At 44.5% G+C, this 18,603-nt stretch overlaps 1 protein-coding gene across 5 annotated transcripts in view; it reads right to left on the bottom strand.

Moving 5' to 3' along the window:
* EXOC6 (exocyst complex component 6) overlaps positions 1–17,384 on the bottom strand; it is a 193,852-nt gene extending 176,468 nt beyond the window's left edge. For 3 of the 5 annotated variants that reach the window (XR_008685777.2, XM_055425072.2, XM_055425073.2), the window contains exon 1: positions 17,228–17,384. Coding sequence is in view for 4 of the 5 variants with exons in the window: in XM_055425072.2 (XP_055281047.1) it covers positions 17,228–17,328 (101 nt within the window). In the remaining variant the exon portion in view is untranslated. The remainder of the gene's footprint in view (positions 1–17,227) is intronic. The other 2 variants (XM_055425069.2, XM_055425070.2) reach the window with 2 other exon arrangements.
* Positions 17,385–18,603: the final 1,219 nt, after the last annotated feature.

Genomic DNA, 18,603 nt, shown 5'->3' with positions numbered 1-18,603 from the left:
TAAAATCAAGACTGGGGAGATCAAGGGATTTAATACACTAAAAAAATCATTAAGAAACTCTCCAGGCCAGAATACTGGAGTGGGTAGCCTTTCCCTTCTCCAGGGGATCTTCCCTACCCAGCAATTAAACCCAGGTCTCCCGCATTGCAAGTGGATTCTTTACCAGCTGAGCCACAAGGGAAGCTCATGAAATAGATAAATGAAAATTTTGTCCATTTATTCCTTCAAATTTACTAAGTGTGATCTAATGTGTTCTAGCTGCTGGGGTGTATAGTAGATCCCTGGTGGTGTTATTCATCTCCCATCAGCTAAGGGCTCATAGCTATCCTCTTCTCTGGAGACCTGCAAGCGGGAGGCACTCAGCCCAATAATGCCTGGGAAGGTATGTCCCCCATGACAGCACACACACTCTTGGGGCAGCCTGCAGCCATTGAAAGATTGCTGGAGGTGGAAGGAAAAGTTCAGCTTCAGTGCCTCAAAGTGCAACAACTTTGTGATATCACTCTAGCTCCAGAGCTTCTCCTGGAATCAGGCTGAGGCTACACTTAAGCTGAACCCACAGATTTCCTGATCTCTTCACTATCCTACTTTCCTGCAAGTTTCATCTGAACATACTGCCTCAACAAATCACTTGCATAAGGAGGGAAAAAAATCTACCACTGGAAAAGGGACCAAATTTAACTAAATCAACTGAAACAACTTCAGTTCAGTTCAGTTCAGTCGCTCAGTCGTGTCCGACTCTCCGCGACCCCATGAATCACAGCACGCCAGGCCTCCCTGTCCATCACCAACTCCCGGAGTACACTCAAACTCATGTCCACAGAGTCGGTGATGCCATCCAGCCATCTCATTCTCCGTCGTCCCCTTCTCCTCCTGCCCCCAACCTTTCCCAGCATCAGAGTCTTTTCCAGTGAGTCAACTCGTCGCATGAGGTGGCCAAAGTACTGCAGTTTCAGCTTTAGCATCAGTCCCTCCAATGACTTATGCCTCTGGATATTGTTGAAAACAATAAAGCAACCAGTTAGCAATTACTGGAGTCTAATATCTGAGTGTGATACCAAGATAGGCAGACAACTTAACAGAGAAATCAAGGAAAGAGACAAACAGAATTTTGCTAAAAACACTGTCATTCCAGAATGTGCCAAGACTGTGCCCTCTGAGAAGCCACAGCAGAGACTTCACATTGTGAGGAAAATAAATACACTTGATTAAAATAGTACAGCCAAGTCATTAATAAACAAACACAAAAATAAGCCCGAGGGTGGTGGGGTGGTAGTGGGTTTAAGTATCCAGAGTCGATACAATATACTGTCTACACTGTCTGAATTTTCCAGTTTTCAACCACAACAACAAATTATGAGATACGCAAAGAAATAGGAGACTCTGACACACACACAGGAAAAGAAACAGGCCCTGTGAGAGGGCTTAGCTGATGAAGTTAACAAAGACTTCAAAGTACTACGTTCACAGAACTAAAGAACAAAATGCTTAAAGTAGTGAAAGAAGGTATGATGACAGTGTCTAATAAAATATTTGTGACACAGAGAGAGAAATTATAAAAACAACCAAGATGGAATTCTGGAGTTGAAAAGTCAACAACAAAAATGAAAACTCATCAAAGGATCTCAGCAGCAAATATAAATTGACAGAGGACAGACTACTTAAACACAGACCAACAGAAAAATGTAATCCAAACAACAGAGAGAAAAAAGAATGAAGGAAATGTACAGAGCTTCAGAAAAATGTGAACACCATTAAGCATACCAACATATACATGATGGGAGTACCAAAGTAAAGAAGAGAAAGAAGAAAGAATTTTTTTTTTTTAAATGGCTAAAATTTCCCTAATTTGATGAAAAACATTAATTTAAACATCCAAGATAATCAATAAACTAAAAGAAGAATAAACACAAAGAAATCCATTCCTAGACACAACACAGTAAAATAATGAAAGACAAAAGGAAAATCTTGAAAGCAACAAGGGGTGGGGTGGGGGGAACCCAAATACAAGGGGATCCCACTGAGATTAACAGCTGACTTATCATCAGCAAAAACGCAGGCCAAAAGGCAATGGGATGATATATTCAAAGTGCCAAAAGAAAAAACTGCCAACCAAGAATCTTATAACTAACAAAGCTCTCTCTTGAAAAATGATGGTAAAATAAGGACACTGGGAGATAAACAAAAGCTGACAGAATTGTTAACAGCAGACCAGTCCTAGAAGAAATACGAATGGAAGCCCTTCATAATTAAGAGTGTGCCCAATAGCAATATGAACACACATACACAAACACCAGTAAAGATAACTATGTAACTATAAAAGACACTATAGTGACTTCCCTTGTGGTCCAGTGGCTAAGACTCCACTTTTCACAATGGAGGGTGCCCAGGTTCAATCCCTAATCAGGAAACTAGATCCTACATGCCACAATTAAAGATTTCACATGTCAGGGCAAGTAAGACCTGACACAGTTAAATACAAGATTTTTTTTTAAGACAGAATAAATGCATCTTTCTTCTTTTACTGATTTAAAAAGCAACTGCAGAAGACAACATGTACATTAACTGTACTGACAACAATATATATTTCAACTATAGAAACATATTTGAAAATAACAGCACAAATGTGGGAGCAAAGCTGTACTGGAATAAGAAAACAACCAAAAACTCAGCATCAAATGAAGAGATTTATAACTGTTAAATAAGGCTAACATAACAAACTCTATTGAGTGCAGCACTTTCCGTGGTCATGTATGGATGTGAGAGTTGGACTGTGAAGAAGGCTGACCGCCGAAGAATCGATGCTTTTGAACTGTGGTGTTGGAGAAGACTCTTGAGAGTCCCTTATACTGCAAGGAGATCCAACCAGTCCATTCTAGAGGAGATCAATCCTAGATGTTCATTGGAGGGACTGATGCTAAAGCTGAAACTCCAATACTTTGGCCACCTCATGCAACGAGTTGACTCACTGGAAAAGAATCTGATGCTGGGAAAGGTTGGGGGCGGGAGGAGAAGGGGACGACCAAGAATGAGATGGCTGGATGGCATCACCGACTCTGTGGACATGAGTTTGAGTGAACTCCGGGAGTTGGTGATGGACAGGGAGGCCTGGCGTGCTGTGATTCATGGGGTCGCGGAGAGTCGGACACGACTGAGCGACTGAACTGAACTGAACAAACTCTATAAAGACTTGCTCTCCTTCCCTCAGCTTCTTTGGAAAATAAAAAACTATATGTAGTAAGAATTATAACAATGTATTGTTGGATTTGTAGCATATATAGATGTAAGATATAACAATAATAGCACAAAAGAAGGAAAGAGGGACTAAAGCTATATTGTTATTGCTCAGTCACCCAGTTGCGTCTGACTCTGTGACTCCACGGACTGCAGCAGGCCAGGCTTCCCTGTCCCTCACCATCTCCTGGAATTTGCCCAAGTTCATGTCCATTGCATCGGTGACGCCATCCAGTCACATCTCTTCCTCTGATGCGCTCTTCTTCTGCGCTCAATCTTTCCCAGCATCAGGGACTTTTCCAATGAGTCAGCTGTCCGCATCAGGTGACCAAAATACTGGAGTTTCAGCTTCAGTATCAGTCCTTCCAATGAGTATTCAGGGTTGATTTTTTTTAAGACTGACTGATTGGTTTGATCTTCCTGCTGTCCAAGGGACTCTCAGGAGTCTTCTCCAGGACCATAGTTCAAAGGCATCAATTCTTTACAATCCAGCTCTCACACCTGCATGTGTCTACTGAGAAGACCATAGCCTTGACTATATGGACCTTTGTCAGCAGAGTGATGTCTCTGCTTTTCAACACACTGTCTAGGTGTGTCACAGCTTTCCTGCCAAGAAGCAATCATCTTCTGATTTCATGGCTGCAGTCACCATCTGCAGTGGTTTTAGACCCCCAGTAGAGGAAATCTGTCACTGCTTCCACCTTTTCCCCTTCTATTTGCCATGAAGTAATGGGGCCAGATGCCATGATCTTAGTTTTTTAATATTTAGTTTTAAGTTGGCTTTTTCACTCTCCTCCTTCATTCTCATCAAGAGGTTCTTTAGTTCCTCTTCACTTTCTGCCAATAGAGTGTTATCATCCACATATCTGAGGTTGCTGATGCTTCTCCCACATAAACCCAGATGGGCCATCTCAAAGTTTTTGGTTCATGTAATGCTGAAGCCTAGCATGCAAGATTTTAAGCATGACCTTACTAGCATGGGAGATAAGTGCAATTGTCTGATGGTTTGACCATCCTTTAGTAATGCCCTTCTTGAGAAGTGGGATGAGAACTGATTTTTTCCAGTCCTGTGGCCACTGCTGGGTCTTCCAGATTTGCTGACATATTGAGTGTAACACTTTGATAGCATCATCTTTTAGAGTTTTGAATAGCTCCACCGAAATTTCGTCACATCCACTAGTTTTATCATCAGTAATGCTTCCTAAGGCCCACTTAACTCCACACTTCAGAATGTCTGGCTCTGGGTGACTGACCATACCATCACAGTTATCTGGTTCATTAAGATCTTTTTTGTACAGTTCCTCTGTGTATTCTTTCCATCTCTTCTTGATCGCTTCTGTTTCTACTAGGTCTCTACCATTTCTGTCCTTTACTGCGCCCATCTTTACATGAAATGTTCCCTTGGTATTTCCAATTTTCCTGAAAGGATCTCTGGTCTTTCCCCTTCTATTGTTTTCCTCTATTTTCACTCACTGTTCACTGAAGAAGGCCTTCTATATAGAATATTTCTGAATCTCACTGAAATTAATTTAGAATTAATCAGAAACTGATTCTGAGAGCAACCACTAAGAAATCAATTTTTTAAATACTGGAAAAAATAATTAAAGTAACTAAAATATTACACTATATTCACTTAACAAAAAACAGAAAAAAAGGAACAGAGGAGCAAAAAGAAATAAGACGTACAGAAAACAAAAAGTAAAATGACAGATACAAATCCAACTATATAAATATTAACATTCAACATGAATAGATGAAATAATACAGACAAAAGTTAGAGATTATGGGCTTCCTTGGTAATTCAGTGATAAAGAATCCACCTGCCAATGCAGGAGGAGACATGGGTTCAATCCCTAATCCAGGAAGATCCTACATGCTGTGGAGCAACTACACCCATGTGCCACAACCACTGAGCCTGTGCTCTAGAGCCCAGGAACTGCAACTACTGAGCCCACACACACCCTAGAACTATGCTCTGCAACAAGAGAAGCCACCACAATGAGAAGCCTGCACACTTACAACTAGAGAGGAGCCCTCACTTGCCATAACTAGAGAAAAGCCCGTGGAGCAACAAAGATCTGGACAGTCAAAAATAATAAAATAAATAAAATTATATTTTAAAAAAGTCAGGTTATGAAACTGGATGAACAACATGCTCCAACAATATGCTATCTACAGGAGATACACTTTGGATTCAAGGATAAAAATAGGTTGAAAGTAAAAAGATAAAAAGAGACACACCATACAAAGAGCAACCAAAAGAAAGGTAGAGTAGATTTACTAATATCAGACAAAACAAACTTAGAAACAAGTCTAGAAGACTTTCCTGGTTGTCCAGTGGTTAAGACTTCACCTTCCAATGCAGGGGGTGATGGTTCAATCCTTGGTAAGGTAGATAAGATCCCTCATGCTTCAGGGCCAAAACAACAAAACATAAAAAAACCAGAAGTAACAGTATAACAAATTCAATACAGACAGAAATATATAACAAGTATCACTACGAACAAAGCTACAGGAGGTGATGGAATTCCAGCTGAGCTATTTCAAATCCTAAAAGATGATGCTGTGAAAGTGATGCACTCAGTATGCCAGCAAATTTGGAAAACTCAGCAGCGGCCACAGGACTGGAAAAGATCTGTTTTCATTCCAATCCCAAAATGTTCAAATTACAGCACAATTGCACTCATTTCACATGTTAGTAAAGTAATGCTCAAAATTCTCCAAACTAGGCTTTAACAGTACGTGAACAAAGACCTTCCAGATGTTCACTGGATTTAGAAAAGGCAGAGGAACCAGAGATCAAATTGCCAACATCCGCTGGATCACAGAAAAAGCAAGGGAATTTCAGAAAAACATCTATTTCTACTTCATTGACTACACTAAATCCTTTGACTGTGTGAATCACAACAAACTGTATAAAATTCTTAAAGAGATGGGAATACTAGAGCACCTTACCTGCCTCCTGAGTAACCTGTATGCAGGTCAAAAAGTAACAATTAGAATCAGACATGGAACAATGGACTGGTTCCAAGCTGGGAAAGGAGTACATCAAGAGTGTATATTGTTACCCTGCTTATTTAACTTATATGCAGAATACATCATGTGAAATGCAGGGCTGGAGGAGCACAAGCTGAATCAAGATTGCAGATGACACCAACCCATGGCAGAAAGCAAAGAGGAGCTAAAGAGCCTCTTGATGAAAGAGGAGAGTGAAAAAGTTGGATTAAAACTAAACATTAAAAAAACTAAGATCATGGCATCCAGTCACATCACTACATGGCAAATAGATGGGGAAATAATGGAAACAGTGACACACTTTATTTTCTTGGGCTCCAAAATCACTCTGAACGGTGACTGCAGCCACAAAATTTAAGACAAAAATTTAATTTGCTCCTTGAAAGAAAAGTTATGACAAACCTAGACAGCATATTAAAAAGCAGAGACATTGCTTTGTCAACAAAGGTCTGCCTAGTCAAGGCTATGGTTTTTCCAGTAGTCACGATTGGATGTGACAGCTGGACCATAAGGAAGACTGAGCACTGAAGAATTGATGCCTTTGAACTGTGGTGTTGAAGAAGACCCTTGTGAGTCCTCTGGAATGTAAGGAGATCAAACCAGTCAATCCTGAAGGAAACCAACCCTGAATATTCACTGGAAGGACTGATGCTGAAACTGAAGATCCAATACTGATCTTCACACCTGATGTGAAGAACTGACTCACTGGAAAAGACCCTGGTGCTGGAAAAGACTGAAGGCAGGAGAAGGGGGCAACAGAGTACAAGATGGTTGGATGGTATCACTGACTCAATGGATACGAGTTTGAGCAAGCTCAGGGAGATGGTGAAGGACAGGGAAGCCTGGCATGCTGCAGTCCACGGGGTCACAAAGCATCAGACACAACTGAGGGACTGAAGAACAACAACAAATACACATTTATGGGCTTCCCCAATGCCTCAGCAGTAAAGAATCTACCTGTAATGCAGGAGATTCAAGAGATGCAGGTATGATCCCGGGGTAGGGAAGTTCCCCGGAGAAAGGAAATGGCAACTTACTCCAATATTCTTGTGTGAAAATCCCCATGGACAGAGGAGCCTGGTGGGCTACGGTCCAAAGGAGCACAGAGTCAGACACACTGAGCAAACACACGCACCTAAAAACAGAGCCCAAAATACATGAAGCAAAAACTACTCATTACCTAATAATGGACAGAACAACAAGTAGAAGATCAAAAGGAACAACTATAATCTAATGAGACCTAAGAGACATCTATAGCATCTTCCACCCAATAACATTAGTATACACATTCTTCTGAAGTGAACATGTAACATTCTCCAGGACAGACCACATGTTAGGCCATAAAACAAGCCTCAGTGAATTTAAAAGGACTGAAATCATAAAAAATATGATCTCTGACCAAATACAATGAAATTACGCATTAGTAACAGGCATTTGAGAAATTCACAAATATGTTGAAATTTAACAACATACTTCTAAATAACTCAAAGAGAAAATCACAAAGGAAATTTAAAAAATATTTTTAAATGAATAAAAACACACAATACCAAAACTTATGAGATGATGTTAAAGTTGATAAAATCGACAAACTTTTAGCTGGACTAAGAAAAAGAGAAACACAAATTACTAAAATCAAGAGTAAAAGAGGGACTTTCCTGATAGTCCAGTGGTTAAGACTCCAATTCCCAATGCAAGAGGCCCAGGTCCAATCCCTAGTCAGGGAACTAGATTCTATATGCCACAATTTAATCCCTCACAGCCAAAGAAAAAAGATAGAAAACAGTAAAATGAAAGTCAGTACCACCAGCCTTACAGAAATAAAAAAAGGTTATAAGGGAATGCTATGAACAATTCTGTGATTCCCAGGTGGCTCAGTGTTAAAGAATTTTCCTGGCAAGCAAGAGATATGGATTTGACCCGAGTCAGGAAGATCTCCTGGAGAAGGAAATGGCAACCCACTTCAGTATTCTTGCCTGGGAAATCCCATGGACAGAGGAGACTGGTGGGCTACAGACCAGGGGGTCACAAAAGAGTCAGACTGAGCACACACACACCTGAACCATTTTATACTAACAACCTGATAACCTAGAAAAAATGAACAAATTTCTAAAATGACACAAACTACCAAAACTGATGCAGTAAAAATAGAAAATCAAAACAGACTTCTTATAACAAGAGACTGATCAATAATCAGAAACCTTCCAAGAAAGAAAAGCTAGATGGTTTTAGTGACAAATGCTACCATCTATTTAAAGAAAAATTAACACCATTCCTACACAAACTCTTCCAAAAAGTGGGAGAACAGGGACACTCCTCACTCATTCTATTAGGCCAGCATTCAGTTCAGTTCAGTCGCTCAGTCGTGTCCGACTCTCCGCGACCCCATGAACCACAGCACACCAGGCCTCCCTGTCCATCACCAACTCCTGGAGTTCACTCAAACTCATGTCCACAGAGTCAGTGATGCCATCCAGCCATCTCATTCTCGGTCGTCCCCTTCTCCTCCCGCCCCCAACCTTTCCCAGCATCAGAGTCTTTTCCAGTGAGTCAACTCATCGCATGAGGTGGCCAAAGTATTGGAGTTTCAGCTTCAGCATCAGTCCTTCCAATGAACACCCAGGACTGATCTCCTTTAGAATGGACTGGTTGGATCTCCTTGCAGTCCAAGGGACTCTCAAGAGTCTTCTCCAACACCACAGTTCTAAAGCATCAATTCTTCGGCCATCAGCTTTCTTTACAGTCCAACTCTCACATCCATACATGACCACTGGAAAAACCATAGCCTTGACTAGACGGACCTTGGTTGGCAAAGTAATGTCTCTGCTTTTTAATATACTATCAAGGTTGGTCATAACTTTCCTTCCAAGGAGTAAGGGTCTTTTAATTTCCTGGCTGCAATCAGCATCTGCAGTGAATTTGGAGCCCAAAAAAATAAAGTCTGACACTGTTTCCACTGTTTTTCCATCTATTTCCCATGAAGTGATGGGACCAGATGCCACGATCTTTGTTTTCTGAATGTTGAGCTTCAAGCCAACCTTTTCACTCTCCTCTTTCACTTTCATCAAGAAGCTTTTGAGTTCCTCTTCACTTTCTGCCATAAGGGTAGTGTCATCTGCATATCGGAGGTTATTGATATTTCTCCCGGCAATCTTGATTCCAGCTTGTGCTTCTTCCAGCCCAGCGTTCCTCATGATGTACTCTGCATATAAGTTAAATAAGCAAGGTGACACTATACAGCCTTGACGTACTCCTTTTCCTATTTGGAACCAGTCTGTTGTTCCATGTACAGTTCTGTTCCTTCCTGACCTGCATACAGGTTTCTCCAAAGCCAGCTGAAGACATCACCAAAAAAGAAAACTAGGTACCAATATCCCCTATGAATACAGATGTAAAAACACTCAATAAAATATTAGCAAGCTGAATCCAACATGTTAAAAAGGTTATACTCTATGACCATATGGGATTTATTCCAAGAATGTAAGAGTGATTCAACATTACACATATATATACATAAATATGGTACACCACATAAATAAAGGGAAAAATAAAATCTCAATTGAGGAACAGGTGCCGACGCCGGCCCCGGCGGCGCAGACGCGAGAGACGCCGGCCCCGGCGGCGCAGACGCGAGAGACGCCGGCCCCGGCGGCGCAGACGCGAGAGACGCCGGCCCCGGCGGCGCAGACGCGAGAGACGCCGGCCCCGGCGGCGCAGACGCGAGAGACGCCGGCCCCGGCGGCGCAGACGCGAGAGACGCCGGCCCCGGCGGCGCAGACGCGAGAGACCCCGGCCCCGGCGGCGCAGACGCGAGAGACCCCGGCCCCGGCGGCGCAGACGCGAGAGACCCCGGCCCCGGCGGCGCAGACGCGAGAGACCCCGGCCCCGGTGCAACCGACCAGGCAAAGAGGTGCGGCCAAGAGGAGCTACCCCACGCCTGAGGCCAGGGCCAAGGCCGAGAGGATCTGCCTCACGTCCAATAGGCGGTGGCAGCGCGGGCGCAGGAGGGCTGAGAGGAGCTACTCCACGTTCAAGGTCAGGAGGGGCGGCCTTGAGGAGATAACCCTCGTCCAAGGTAAGGTACAGCGGCTGCACTTTGCTGGAGCGGCTGTGAAGAGATTTTCCACGACCAAGGTAAGAGAAACTCAAATAAGACGGTAGGTATTGCGAGGGGGCATCAGAGGGCAGACACACTGAAATCATAATCATAGGAAACTAGTTGATCTGATCACATGGACCACAGCCGAATGTGGTCCACTGGAGAAGGGAATGGCAAACCACTTCAGTATACTTGCCTTGAAAACCCCATGAACAGTATCAAAGGGCAAAATGATAGGATACTGAATGAGGAATTCCCCAGGTCAGTAGGTGCCCAGTATGCTACTGGAGATCAGTGGAGAAGTAACTCTAGAAGGAATAAAGGGATGGAGCAAAACCAATACCCAGTTGTGGATGTGACCGATGATAGAAGCAAGGTCCGGTGCTGTAAAGAGCAATACTGCATAGGAACCTGGAATGTTAGGTCCATGAATCAAGGCAAATTGGAAGTGGTCAAACAGGAGATGGCAAGAGTGAACATAGACATTCTAGGAATCAGTGAATTAAAATGGACTGGAATGGGTAAATTTAACTCAGATGACCATTATATCTACTACTGTGGGCAGGAATCCCTTAGAAGAAATGGAGTAGCCATCATGGTCAACAAAAGAGTCCGAAATGCAGTACTTGGGTGCAATCTTAAAAACGACATAATGATTTCTGTTCATTTCCAAGGCAAACCATTCAATATTACAGTAATCCAGGCCTATGCCCCAACCAGAAATGCTGAAGAAGCCGAAGTTGAACAGTTCTATGAAGACCTACAAGACCTTTTAGAACTAACACCCAAAAAAGATGTCCTTGAAAAGGACTGGAATGCAAAAGTAGGAAATCAGGAAACACCTGGAGTAATAGGCAAATTTGGCCTTGGAGCATGGAATGAAGCAGGGCAAAGGCTAATAGAGTTTTGTCAAGAGAACGCACTGGTCATAGCAAACACCCTCTTCCAACAACACAAGAGAAAACTCTACACATGGACATCACCAGATGGTCAACACCGAAATCAGATTGATTATATTCTTTGCAGCCAAAGATGGAGAAGCTGTATACAGTTAGCAAAAACAAGACCAGAAGCTGACTGTGGCTCAGATCATGAACTCCTTATTGCCAAATTCAGACTGAAATTGAAGAAAGTACGGAAAACCACTAGACCATTCAGATATGACCTAAATCAAATCCCTTATGATTATACAGTGGAAGTGAGAAATAGATTTAAGGGACTAGATCTGATAGATAGAGTGCCTGATGAACTCTGGACGGAGGTTCATGACATTGTACAGGAGACAGGGACCGAGACCATCCCCATGGAAAAGAAATGCAAAAAAGCAAAATGGCTATCTGAGGAGGCCTTACAAATAGCTGTGAAAAGAAGAGAAGGGAAAAGCAAAGGAGAAAAGGAAAGATATAAGCATCTGAATGCAGAGTTCCAAAGAATAGCAAGGAGAGATAAGAAAGCCTTCCTCAGTGATCAAGATAATCACGATAACGTGATCACAGACCTAGAGCCAGACATCTTGGAATGTGAAGTCAAGTGGGCCTTAGAAAGCATCACTACGAACAAAGCTAGTGGTGGTGATGGAATTCCAGTTGAGCTATTTCAAATCTTGAAAGATGATGCTGTGAAAGTGCTTCACTCAATATGCCAGCAAATTTGGAAAACTCAGCAGTGGCCACAGGACTGGAAAAGGTCAGTCTTCATTCCAATCCCAAAGAAAGGCAATGCCAAAGAATGCTCAAACTACCGCACAATTGCACTCATCTCACACACTAGTGAAGTCATGCTCAAAATTCTCCAAGCCAGGCTTCAGCAATATGTGAACCGTGAACTCCCAGATGTTCAAGCAGGTTTTAGAAAAGGCAGAGGAACCAGAGATCAAATTGCCAACATCCGCTGGATCATGGAGAAAGCAAGAGAGTTCCAGAAAAACATCTATTTCTGCTTCATTGACTATGCCAAAGCCTTTGACTGTGTGGATCACAATAAACTGTGGAACATTCTGAAAGAGATGGGAATACCAGACCACCTGACCTGCCTCTTGAGAAACCTGTATGCAGGTCAGGAAGCAACAGTCAGAACTGCACATGGAACAACCGACTGGCTCCAAATAGGAAAAGGAGTGCGTCAAGGCTGTATATTGTCACCTTGCTTATTTAACTTATATGCAGAGTACATCATGAGGAACGCTGGGCTGGAAGAAGCACAAGCTGGAATCAAGATTGCTGGGAAAAATATCAATAATCTCAGATATGCAGATGACACTACCCTTATGGCAGAAAGTGAAGAGGAACTCAAAAGCCTCTTGATGAAAGTGAAAGAGGAGAGTGAAAAGGTTGGCTTGAAGCTCAACATTCAGAAAACAAAGATCATGGCATCTGGTCCCATCACTTCATGGGAAATAGATGGAAAAACAGTGGAAACAGTGTCAGACTTTATTTTTTGGGGCTCCAAAATCACTGCAGATGCTGATTGCAGCCAGGAAATTAAAAGACGCTTACTCCTTGGAAGGAAAGTTATGACCAACCTTGATAATATATTAAAAAGCAGAGACATTACTTTGCCAACCAAGGTCCGTCTAGTCAAGGCTATGGTTTTTCCCGTGGTCATGTATGGATGTGAGAGTTGGACTGTGAAGAAAGCTGATCGCCGAAGAATTGATGCTTTAGAACTGTGGTGTTGGAGAAGACTCTTGAGAGTCCCTTGTACCGCAAGGAGATCCAACCAGTCCATTCTAAGGGAGATCAATCCTGGGTGTTCATTGGAAGGACTGATGCTAAAGCTGAAACTCCAATACTTTGGCCACCTCATGCGACGAGTTGACTCACTGGAAAAGACTCTGATGCTGGGAAAGGTTGGGGGCGGGAGGAGAAGGGGACAACCGAGAATGAGATGGCTGGATGGCATCACTGACTCTGTGGACATGAGTTTGGGTGAACTCCGGGAGTTGGTGATGGACAGGGAGGCCTGGTGTGCTGTGGTTCATGGGGTCGCGGAGAGTCGGACACGACTGAGCGACTGAACTGAACTGAACCAATAATAAGGTATTACTCTCATACCAAAACCAAAGACATCACCAGAAAATAAAAGACAAATAGTTCTTATGAATATACATGCAAAAGTCCTAAACAAGATAATAACAAATGGAATCGGGTAACATATAAAAAATGATTATACACTATGACCAAGTGGGATTAATTTCAAAAATGCAAGGTTGATTTATATCTGAAAATCAATTAATATAAAACACCATTTTGATACGAAAAGGGACAAAATCCACATGATCATCTCAATAGATGCAGAAAAAGCATCTGAAAAATTCAACACTCCTTCATAGTAAGAACACTTGACAAACTAGAAGGGAATAACCTCAACCTGAAAAACAGTATCTATGAAATTGCCACTGCAGTATACACAGAATGTGAGTTGTTTCACAACTTCACCAACACGTGGTATGGCCAGTCTTTTTAATCTTTACTTTCTACTTTTATTTTTATTTTTGGCTGCATTTAGAGGCTTACACGGAGAAGGCAATGGCACCCCACTCCAGTACTCTTGCCTGGAAAATCCCATGGATGGAGGAGCCTGTTGGGCTGCAATCCATGGGGTCTCCAAGAGCCAGACATGACTGAGCGACTTCACTTTCACTTTTCACTTTCATGCATTGGAGAAGGAAATGGCAACCCACTCCAGTACTCTTGCCTGGAAAATCCCAGGGACGGAGGAGCCTGGTGGGCTGCCGTCTATGGGGTTGCACAGAGTCGGACACGACTGAAGTGACTTAGCAGCAGCAGCAGAGACTTGCAGAGTCTAAGTTCCCTGACCAGGGACTGAACCTGACCCAGCAGTGAAAGCACACAGTCCTAACAACCAGGGAATTCCTTGCTTTTTTTTTTTTAACTTATTGAAACATTTAAATTTTCCCATAATATATATTTTTTAATTTTAGTGTTAGCATTTCACTCAGTGAAACCTCAGGAATAAAGCAGCATTGGCTTAAACTCTGTTCAAGAGAAGGGACTGCTAGCAGTGCCTTCCACGTGTGTGTGCAGGGCCTGCTTGCAAATGAAAGATGACAAGTGTATATATAGAGTAAGTATGAGTCAGTGTAGTTCACTAAAGAAAAGAGTGTGGGTTTCAACAAAGTGAGTAGGTGATACAAATGTCACCAGCAAAACAGAATGATAACACCACCAATACATACATTCTATTTGTGTTACAAAAATCTCTCAGTGTACTGCTGACCCTGAAACAATGAGGGGATCAGGGCCGAGGACCTTTCATGCAGTGAAAAATCCACATATAACTTATTGTCCATACAATGAGTTCTTCTATACCCCAGGTTCCGCATTTCCAGACGGAACCAACTGCAGATCGTGTAGTATCACAAAAATAAGTATGTATGTATCTTTTCTATTTCCGAGCCACAAGGCTTTCTGGATCTTAGTTCCCCCCACCAGGGGTCAACTGGGCCCCCAATTCCTACCCCAGCAGTGAAAGTACAGAAGTTCCCACAGTTGTTGCTGTTTAGTCGCTAAGTTTTATCTGACTTTTTTGTGACCCGGTAGATTGCTGATTGCAGCCATGAAATTAAAAGACGCTTACTCCTTGGAAGGAAAGTTATGACCAACCTAGATAGTATATTAAAAAGCAGAGACATTACTTTGCCAACCAAGATCCGCCTAGTCAAGGCTATGCTTTTTCCCGTGGTCATGTATGGATGTGAGAGTTGGACTGTGAAGAAAGCTGATTGCCGAAGAATTGGTGCTTTTGAACTGTGGTGCTGGAGAAGACTCTCGAGAGTCCCTTGGACTGCAAGGAGATCCAACCAGTCCATTCTAAAGGAGATTAGTCCTGTATGTTCATTGGAAGGACTGATGCTGAAGCTGAAACTCCAATACTTTGGCCACCTCATGCGACGAGTTGACTCACTGGACGAGTCTGATGCTGGGAGGGATTGGGGGCCGGAGGAGAAGGGGACGACGGAGAATGAGATGGCTGGATGGCATCACCGACTCGATGGACATGAGTTTGAGTGAACTCTGGGAGTTGGTGATGGACTGGGAGGCCTGGCATGCTGTGATTCATGGGGCTGCAAAGAGTCGGACATGTCTGAGTGACTGAACTGAACTGAGACTGTAGCCCACCAGGTTCCTCTGTCCATGGGACTTCCCAAGCAAGAATACTGGCGTGTGCTGCTGTCATTTCCTTCTCGGGGATCATTTAGACCCAGGATCTTCCTCAACCCGAGTCTCTTGCGTCTCCTGCATTGGCAGGCAGATTCTTTACCACTGTATTTACTATTAAAAAATTACAGGTGTAAGGGAATCCACACAGTTCAAATCCATATTGTTCTAGTCAGCTGTAGTACAAATTTTTCTTCTAAGTTAATTTCACCTGCTTTCAAGGATCCTGCCTAGTACATTTTCTCAAGAAGCACCTCCTTCCTAATCAATACTATTTTCAAAAATGGACTGTTTTAATAACTATACCACATACTATACTCTTTCAGTTTCACCATGCAGTGAGGAAAACAAATCTTCCTTTAAATGTATGAGTTCAACTTTCATTAGCAAGTGCAGTTTTATGAAAACCGTTATACTGAAAAATTAAGGAAATGCACTAATCATATTTCCATCACAGAGGGACCTTCACGTGACAAAAATGTATCATGTGCCTACCACACTCTTATGCATACAGCAGTGAACAAATAGGCAAAGTCTCTAAATCCCTGGGCTTTCTGGGTATCTAAATACATACCCCTCCCCTGTCTACAAATAAACAATCGAGGTCCAGAAAAGTTAAATGATTTTTGCCCACGACCGCACACTTCATCAGTGGTAAGACTGATTCTTAGTAAACCAAGAATCCAGTTCTCTGTACTCTCAGGGCAAGGTGGATTTACATCATAACTGGTTTCATTTTGTACTACAACCACAGGTCCAAATAATGACAAAAGCACAATGAGTCCCAAGATCCCTAAGTGAATAATAATTTCATTATCATCACACCGAAAAATGAAGCCTTATATTTAAAGGGCACTCATTCTTGAAGAAAGTGGCTAACATTCTAATGGATCATTAGAGTGCCCGGGTTTACTAGGGCAATAGATAGTCTGGAATATTCATTGTTCTTGTACTATTTTTAAACGGTGGCGATTCTTTTTAAAATAAACGGGGAAATGCATGCAAAATTAAACATTCGCAAATAAATAAAAGCTTCCCAGACTCCAGGGAGGCTTGCCGGGCGAGCGCACGGTCACGATCAGTCACATCAGCGCGTTCCTGAGCGTCAGCTCCTCCCCTCCCGCCCACGCTCCCGCCTCGCCCACTCTGGCGGCGCGGGAGTATAGAGAATGGTGCCGGCGACTCCCGCTCAATTTCAATTCTCCCACGCCCGCAGCAGCCCAGCGCGCCAGGGTTTCCACCTGCGCGCGAGTCGGCACCTCTGTCCCGCCGTCTGCCGGCACTTCACCTTCGTCCCGGGCACGCCCGGGGCGGAGCCGCCCTCAGCCCCGGAGCGCTGCGCGAGCAGGGAAGCCCCAGGCGCGTTCCCGAGACCCCAGGCCCGGGGCGGGGCGTCGAAAACGGGGCGGTGCCTCGACTCCCGGGGTCACAGGCACCTAGGCAGCCACACCCTCCAGCTGCGCAGTGACAGCTCCCGCGGCTGAGGCGGGCCGCGCCGACAGGTGCGGTCGCCCGTGCCTCCCCGCCCCTGTCCCAGCTCAGGTCCTGGCCCGCTGCGCCTCGGCCCCCGCCCGGCCGCCCGCCTCCCCGCGCACCACCTGTCGGGCTGCTTCGCGCGCGGCCGACGGCGGAAGACCCGCCCGCTTCCTGAAGAGCGGCCCGGAGGGGGCAGCCAGAGATCCCGAGAGGATAAGAGCTTTACCGGAGGGTGGGCCCCACGCAGGCGGTGTCTGTGCTCTGGATCTCCTGCAAGATCCGCTCGTGCTCTGGGACGGTGCCCGGACCTTCGCCGCTCTCCGCCATCTTGGCTGGAAACTGAGGAGCCGGCGAGGCGCGGCGCCGCGCGGACCGCGGGGGCGAGCAACCTGTGGCGCGAGCGCGAGGAGGCGGGGGAAGGGGCGGGGCGGGCGGCGCGGGGGCGCGGGGAAGGCCGCCCACGGGCGCGCGACCGGGTCTCTGTCCCCACACCTGGGGAGGCCCAGGTGCTGCCGGGCGGTGTGCGGACTGGAAACGGATCACCTCCAACTCTCGCCCGGCACTGGCCCCTAGTTGCTGTCTAGTAATTGACCCTGCTTTAAAAGCATAGATCCCTGTAGTCTGTGTGCAGACCCTGTGCTAGCACTTGGGATTTTTTTCGTAATGAGGAAGGTCGACAACAAAGGCTAAGGGAATGTTGAACGAGGAGGCATGGGTGGTGGAGAGTCAGAGAAAGGAAAACTCAAGAAGAGCAAAATGGTGTGTGGGAGTAAGATTTGTTTTAGGAATGAACCAAGAAGAACCCAGCTGGCGAACGGGGACCACCGCTCTGAGTGGATTCCTGTTCCCGCCCGCGGGAAGTTCACAGAGGCCAGTCTACTTGGAAATAAATGATAAGCGCCAGAAAAAGTAAGTGACGTAAAACGAAGACATTTTATGGCAAAGATACAAGAAAGACCCAGTGCAGTGTGTGATTTCATGCCAAAGTCCTTGAACCCAAGTGCCCCCAAGTTGCTGTGGCTGGGATGAGGTGGGGAAACCCTTGAGAGAAGTGGGCTTCAGAGAGATGGGAACGACAGGCAGGTGTTTGGAAGAGTCTTGTTTACGGGATTGCTGAGTAAACCAGTTTGTCATGATCAAATCAGCGAGTGAGGAAGATTAATCAGAAAGAGTACATAACCTAGCCCTGAGGGACAACTATTTTCTGGTCTCCATTAATCCAAGACTCAGCATGTCCCTTTGAGTCAACCAAGCTCTTACTCTTGAGAGTCCCTTGGACTGCAAGGAGATCCAACCAGTCCATTCTAAAGGAGATCAGTCCTGGGTGTTCATTGGAAGGACTGATGCTGAAGCTGAAACTCCAATACTTTGGCCACCTCATGCGACGAGTTGACTCACTGGACGAGTCTGATGCTGGGAGGGATTGGGGGCCAGAGGAGAAGGGGACGACGGAGAATGAGATGGCTGGATGGCATCACCGACTCGATGGACATGAGTTTGAGTGAACTCCAGGAGTTGGTGATGGACAGGGAGGCCTGGCGTGCTGTGATTCATGGGGTCGCAAAGAGTCGGACACGACTGAGCGACTGAACTGAACTGAAC

This window comes from Moschus berezovskii, chromosome 12, assembly GCF_049115385.1.
Source record: "Moschus berezovskii isolate FMDL1 chromosome 12, NW_MosBer_1.0, whole genome shotgun sequence".
Lineage (NCBI taxonomy): Eukaryota > Metazoa > Chordata > Mammalia > Artiodactyla > Moschidae > Moschus > Moschus berezovskii.
This window is presented reverse-complemented; position numbering and strand designations above follow the sequence as displayed.